This window comes from Anser cygnoides, chromosome 3 (assembly GCF_040182565.1).
Source record: "Anser cygnoides isolate HZ-2024a breed goose chromosome 3, Taihu_goose_T2T_genome, whole genome shotgun sequence".
In the NCBI taxonomy this organism is placed as follows: Eukaryota; Metazoa; Chordata; class Aves; order Anseriformes; family Anatidae; genus Anser; species Anser cygnoides.
In genome coordinates, this window is record NC_089875.1 from 19,410,885 (window position 1) to 19,418,395 (window position 7,511).

Sequence of the window (7,511 nt, forward strand, 5' to 3'; positions counted from 1 at the left end):
TTAGAAACTTTCCCCTATTATGACTTGTACAAAACGATTAGCCACAAACTCAAGCTGACAGAGAATGTGTAATTTTGTGTGGATATTCATCAATGTTTGTGTTGAGAATTCAGCCTAGATAAATGACAAGCTGTTGAGATGCTGGATAATTATCTGTGGTATACTCAAATTCATATTCCCAGAGACGGCAGCCTTAGTCCCCTACACATTACCTTGCATAAGCATTATTACTGAAGTTAGAAATGCAGTACAGGTTGAACCCCTGCAGTGAGCACAATTATGTTCCTGGAGTCTCTCTGTTGATCACATTCACTCTTTCCTCCAGCAAGATTTAATCATTATCCACTCTGGGCATGTCCTTTGGGTATGCTTATAACTGGAACTTTTCATTTAAGTTAGCGTATTACCAATTAGCTTTCATCAAACATCTCATTTATATTTACTAGTCTGGAAATTTCAAGTTCTGTCTACTTAATTTTCTCCTTGATTCTATACGTTATGAAACCTAGGAAGTTTATAACGGAAATCAACCAGCAAAATATAGCTACATAGAATGGCTTGTGATTTTTTTTTTCATGCTCTTAGAATATTTTCACTTTGCATTTCATAGTTAGTCATACAAGCATCTTTACTGATGAGCATCTTTACATACTGCTACAAACAAGGCCATACAGATCCATCGTAATGCTGCAGCTGTGTAACTTTAAAGTTGTAGAGCTCTTTAACAGTGATAAGTCTAAAGACAAACGAAAGAATGTTATACGTCAGACTGATTGTATATGTCGTAGAAAATAAGAACACTCTGCTGTATTTGTTCTTTCCAGGTTATCTCTGAATGAAAATTTTCATCAGTCCAGTGAAAATTACTGTCCTTTTTACAAAATTAGGGACTATTTTAGAATCCTGTTACCATCCAATCTCATTTCTCCACAGAACTGTACATGTATTCTAAAATGCCTTTTTCTACTTTATGCCATCTTCTGCCACCCTAGGGGAGTGTTTGTTAGGGCACTGCATGTGATTCGATGGGTAGGAAAGAACCTGAGAAACCTGGATTCCAGCTCCCTTGACTATCCTGAACAGCTCTACAACCTCTCAATGCTCTTTTCATGGTGGACCAGAGAAAATGGCAGTGAACTGTTGCAGGCAACGGTGCGCTATCAAAGTTTGTAAATACCTCTGATGCCCACTGATTCAGAGCACTAGAACAATTCACATCTATCCTGCAATTCAAGTTCACCTGTTAGCCAAAATTCATCTGTTAAAGCATTCTTCTCATCCAACTTCCAGCTTCAAATCTTTTCATTCTTCTTCTCTCTTTCTGCAAGAATTTCCAGTTCTTTGTCCTTCTTACCAAATCTCTGCTAATGTACTCTCCCAGGCTGTGCTCCTCTCCTTCTGGGCTTGATCCTCTATTTTTCTCCTTGTCACACCATTCATCTGGAACAGCTTCCCAGAACCCTTAAAATTCCGTTGGTTCACTTGACCACTTAATACTTTTTCTCTGTTGTCTGCTCCTACTTGCACTGTTAATCTTCAAGTACATCTGTCCAAATTGCATTGACAAGCTAGATTGCAAGATGCTGAGCAAACCCTGTCTCCTTATGTGTTCATTAAGTAATGAATATATCCACGGAACTGCTGAAACTACAGCAGTGAAAAATGTCACTGGCCACTTCTTTTGTCTTCTATTTTGATGAGAACAGAAGGCATGAGGGAGGGGAGAGAAACTTGTTCACATTTAAGGTGGTCTGGCAGTGACCACAGTTCAGAAAGCAGCAGCGTTAGGTAGTGTGCAGCTTGACAGGAAAAAGAACCAAAAAGTCATTATAAACACAAGTAGAGCTCAACAGCTGACTTTTACCAACCACAATGAGTGAAGAGCAAAAACTGACCAAATAACATAAACAATACTAAATATTTGGACTATGACAGAGACTGTAGTCAAGAACAAGGTGTTACTGTGCGTGTGTTGTGTATGTCCATAGCAGCAGCATTTGTAAAGCAACGGCCATGAGAGGATGACAAATAAGAAGGCATGCACAGATGCGGCATAAAGCCTAGGCAGATAAACACAAGGAAAGAATCCAGTCTTAAACAATGGAAAGGGAGGAAGGAGAAGAATATATTAAGTATTCAGGTAAGTATGAGCTAATAAAATACAACTGCAAAGCAGAAAGCAGTTTTCTTCAATGGTGCACCCTGCTGTATTTTATGGACACTGGATTAAAACTGAGGGGCCATGACAGAGCCCTTAGCAGAGATACAACCCTAGGAATGCCTACCAAACAGCTGGTACCTCTGCCACTATACCAGGGAGCAGCGACCTGTGAACATACACGAGTTACCACAGGTCTCCTTTCCTACTTTACATGTGCAAGAGAAAAAACTACCACAAAGAACTTCTTGATCTTTTCAATGTATGGGCCACTTTCAGTGGAAATACAAAAAAGCAGAGTAAGGTCTACCGACAATAGGTTTGCTCTGCTTGATTAAGCTCTCATGAAAAAATAGCTTGTTTCTGCAGACTGCGGGTGGTCTGTGCACCAGAGGCTGAAAGGCAACATCAGCTACAGAATTCCAGCAGTAAAGTTCACAAATACAAACTCATAAAAACACCTGAAAAACCTTTGTTTTCCACAAAGAAGGGTGTAAATCACCCATATGCATGTCCATAGAAAAGAAAAAGAATAAAAAGGATCATAAATGCCAAAGAAAGCTTGAGGTTTTAAGGAACAGACATTTGAAAGTCCCAATTTCTTTTTGGCAGTATTTCCCCTACTGTAGATAGAAAATGTGGTTTTTTTTTTTCCTTTAATTTATTTGTTTCAATAATGAAGGTGAGGGATATTTACTTGAGGCATCTATTTACAATTCCATGAAGAAAAATAAAATGGGTATTGATAATTTTAGACAGATCTCATTCCTGCAGCTTTACTGAGTGGTGTTCTAAACTTCTCTTCAGCTCTTTACAGAGCTCACTCTGCTGAAGAGAGCACTAGCTTCTAATGAGAACCTTCTGCAGATACTTGTCTTGTATAAATGAAGCCTTAAAGCCAATGGTGCCACTTCAGTTTACACAGCTGAAGGTCTAGCCCTTGAAATCTATCAAGACTGAAGCAGATTAAACAGATAACAAAAGACTTGTTACACGGAGCTGTCACACCCAAGAAGAGGAGAGCTGTACACCACTGAAGAGAAAGTTTGAACAGTCTGGGAATCATCCTTTTTTTCTCTAGTTGACTGTGAGAGGCTGTAACTCATGATCTCCACCACTGGCTATTTCATGCCTCATCAGAGGCTGCTCTTCTATCTTCCGCTAACGTTATACTATGTATTTCAGTTACTCCCTGTATAAAAATAGTATTCATGTGTAATTCAGGCTGTGATCCAAAAGTCTACCCTTTTCCTGACACAGGGGATTCATCCTGGAGAATACCTCATGCTTTCAGATAATTCCACTCCTCATATTTTCCTCCAGTTCTCCCCTTTTGCTTTCCCCTCTTCCCACACATGTGATGTTGAGAGAAGGAAAAACGGGTAGGAAGGAGGGCAAGACTACTGTGTATCAGCTCAGGGGATGACAGAGAGCCAGATCTTCTCCCACGCTGACTGGCACATGGCAGCTCCAAGAGAACACAGTCTGCAAGCTAAAGGGCATGGACAGACCCTTCTTTCAGCTGCCATCTGCAGCACGTACCGGCTGGAGATGCATACTGCTCAGTCCTGCGGGAACTGAAAAACAGAGGATACACCACCATTTACCTCTGCTGGCGCCTTTGTCTTCCATCCTCCAGAGCTTGTTGGGGTACAAGTTAGCCCTGAGACCCCAGAGGCTTCTCCGAAAGCCCTATACCAAACTACAGGTTCACAGAGTCCGTGGCACAGACTGCCTGTGACACAGCTGGAAGACTGGTAGTTGACAGCACCATAGCATTTATTATAGCACTTCCTAAGGATACCAGCTCCCTCTTCTCCCTTTCATACCAACTGCTCCTTTTATGCACCCAAACAAGGGACAGCTTTGTTACAGCTCAGTCCTGCAGTCCTACCAGATGCATATGAGGAAGACCACAGCACACCATGGAAAATCCTGATCCAGGACATCACCAAGCAGTTGCATCTATCGTAATGAATGGAAGCAGCATACAATTTCAAAGCTGCTCCGCAAAGCAGACTACAAGTAGATGGGCTAATCAAGCTTCTCTAGATTGCATTTGGTCTGGAAATCTAATTTTTGGCAGGGCAAAATTTAACATATCCCCTGAATATGAAAAATTTTCCATGAGTCTTTTGTAATATTTATGCAAAGGGTAATTAAAACCCAGTTTACAATGCATCTTAAAAACTGCAGTTCTGGGTTACTACAGAAAACCCTAAAAATTACCCAACTAGGGAAAAAAAAAAAGATTATAAACAAAGAGAAAGTATTACTTCTCCTGCCCAAACAGAGTAATGGAGCAAAACATAAATAGCATACAGGAAAAATAAACTGGATGTTTAAAATTCTCAGATTTCACCCTCATAGATGACTTCCATAACACAGAAAAGATAATTTAACTGAAGAAAGGAGAAGCTTTCAGATGCTAAGGGACCTCCTGTGTGTGTTTGGTAGTGCATCAGTTCTGTTTGAATATTACTTGTCTGAGGTACTAGGCACTAACGAACACATCAAAGGTACTGGGCTCCAAGCAGTGGAACATTGGATTTATTCAGCGTTGCCTACTTCCTTGCCTATTCCAGTGGCTTCTGACCTTTTATTACAATTACACTGCAGAGACTACAGATCAATTGCAACTACATGCAAAACAGATGAGGAACGGAATTTGAGGACTGGAAAACGGAGAACTACTGTTATCACCAGTACAAAGTCACACTCCCCACCTAAGCAGAGAAAATGTATAGCAAGCCTGTGAAACACCATTTTAACATGTTAAAAATCTGTACTACAGGAACGGATGGGAATTTTGCCATTTACTTCACTGGGAACAGGCTCAGATGCTAGATGTGAATACTTCACATCACCGCAAATATTTATTTTGTAAGTGCTGCTCAGTTCATGGAGATAGCTGAAGTGTGACACTGACACAAGATCTTTTACCCTGACTATTCCTACCAGCAGATTTGTACCCTTCCTGTTTCTCCTTGCATATAAGCTGTGTGATATATGACAGGATTTGGCTGAGACCGTACACAGTCATATTCTACTTGGTTATATTACCTCAGAGTAAATTTTTTATATGAAAATGTATAGGACATCAGCAGCTTCATTAAGAGAAGAACTCCTTTATGTATGAACTAAGTGCTGGGCTTTGCATAGGGAATCTGGGATGCATCTCCCAAACAAAGCTTTTGGCCAGTCTGTGGGAATGCCACATAAAATAAATAAATAAATAAATCTTCTAAGTTGTAGTTTGTTTTGCTACTTTCATGACAGATGATCAGGATGAACAGACACCCAGAAAGTACTACTGAAATCAGCTTATCAAAAGGAAAATGGACCTTAAAAAAATCTAAGGTCATTAAAAAATGAAACAGGCAAGCAAAATAATACCATTTGGGGCTGGTCCAGCCAAACTGTGATAGTGCAACCAGCAGGGCTGCAAAATCCAGATTCAACACTCAAGCTTTCAAGCCAGCATGGGCTGGGAGCCCTATACACCAGTCTTCAGAAAGGAAGCACTACCTACTGCTGTTCTTGACTGACCCCTTCCATGTGAGGGAAAGCACAGCACTGGTTATCTCCAACAGCCCTGCAGCAGCAACAGAGAAGAGCTTGTGCAGATAACCACACCTCAAGCCAATTCTGGCATGAGGACAGCTTAAAGAGTTTACCCTCCTAGGATGAGGGAGGGACAGGGAGGATTTTCTAGTGTGCTGTACGAAGCACATATTATATCAAAATCGTATTATTCAAATGTGATAGGAAAAGGGTATTTTAAGTCTTCCCATCTACATTTTTTTTCTTTGTCTACATTGAAGACATAGCATCTTCAATGCAATGGAGAACTACATTCACTTAGCTCTGATTTTGAAAACCTCTCTCTGAAGATGGTGGAAAATCGTGACAGTAAGTGACAGTAACATAAAAACTCATGGAAGTACTGAGCCAGGGAGTTTCTATTTGATTCATCACTCCAGGATCTTCAGGTGTCTGCACTAAGGACTGTGAAAACAACACACCTGAGGGTGCAGCATTACATCTGGAAGCATATATACCAATGCCATTCTTTCTACAGGAAAATTATGGGGGATTTAAAAAGGTGAATGTTTTCCTCAGGAACACACCTGTAGGTTAACAGCAGGCACATAGAAATAACGATGACTTGTGCACGTTGCACATAGTAAACCAGACTTAGGTGATTCTTTAATCATTAAGAAAGATTAAGAATCATTAATTGTTAAGAACATTAAGAATTTCAGGTTCATTAAGGAATTAAGCCACCTGAAAATAATAAGATGGGTAGGGGCAGGGCAGTGGCTTTTAAAGTACAGGACAGGCGCTGCTGTTTCTGCAGAGAAATCTTCAGTAATGGCCACAGTAGCTGAAATAGTATCTAGGACTATGGTAGAGTCAAGGTATGGACTACTTTTTTTGGTTTGTTTCTTTTATAATGGGAGTGTTTTGCTTATCGCTAGAATACAAAAATACAGCCACAGTTTACAAATACGCTACCTGAACCTCTTACTCGGGACCTCATACCCAGAAGCAGCAAATTCCTACAGTTTCTCGACACCGCTCCCTCAGAGCAGCGGTGCGCTTCATTTCTGTCAGCCTCCTTGGGAAACTCGGCACGATCGCGACTGGAGGACTCCGACCGCCAGCCTCGGCGGGCAGGCGATGCGGTGGTCACTCCGTGTCTCGGCCCTCTCACCACAACTAAGTTTTTAGGAGTCCCAACGCCCGCAGCGCCCCGGGGCAGGGCAGGAGGCGCCGGCACCGCCCTGAGGCGCCCAACGGCCGCGCGCGAGGCTCGCGCCCCCGGCACCCCCCCGGGGCTCCGCGGCCGGCCCCGGCACGGAACTTGCCGCGGGGGCTCGCTCCCCGCCTGCCGCGGCACCCCCGGCCCAAGTTATCGCCGCGGTGCCCGAGCGAAGCGGCGGCAGGTGGGAGGCGCGCGGCCCCGGCCGCGCGATCCCCGCCCCGGTCGCCCCGGAGCTCCTTACCCAGCCCTGGCACGAAGGTGTTGAGGAAGAGGCAGATGACAGCCACGGGGAACGGCATGTAGGGGATGGCGGCGCGCAGGGGGCCCTTCTTCTCCCGGACCTGCACCACCACCCCGCTGGAGGAGCCGGCGCCCCGGCTGGGCTCCCCGGCCGCCGCGCTCTCGCCGTCTTTGGGCAAGGGATCCATGGCCGGCGCGGCCGACGCTGGCGGTGCCCCGGCGGGCTCCGAGCTGCCGCCTCCGCGCGCTCCCGCCGCTGCGCGGCCCCGCCTGGGTGCCGGCGGCACCCGCCCCCCCCCCCCACACGCTCCCCCCGGCACCGCGCGCGCGCTCCCGCGGCCGTTC

At 44.1% G+C, this 7,511-nt stretch overlaps 1 protein-coding gene across 4 annotated transcripts in view; it reads right to left on the reverse strand.

Moving 5' to 3' along the window:
• Positions 1-7,448, reverse strand: part of STUM (stum, mechanosensory transduction mediator homolog) — a 42,155-nt gene extending 34,707 nt beyond the window's left edge. For 2 of the 4 annotated variants that reach the window (XM_048057511.2, XM_048057512.2), the window contains exon 1: positions 7,168-7,448. In XM_048057511.2, the coding sequence (XP_047913468.1) occupies positions 7,168-7,354 (187 nt within the window). In that variant the 5' untranslated portion in view covers positions 7,355-7,448. The remainder of the gene's footprint in view (positions 1-7,167) is intronic. The other 2 variants (XM_066993627.1, XM_066993628.1) reach the window with 1 other exon arrangement.
• Positions 7,449-7,511: the final 63 nt, after the last annotated feature.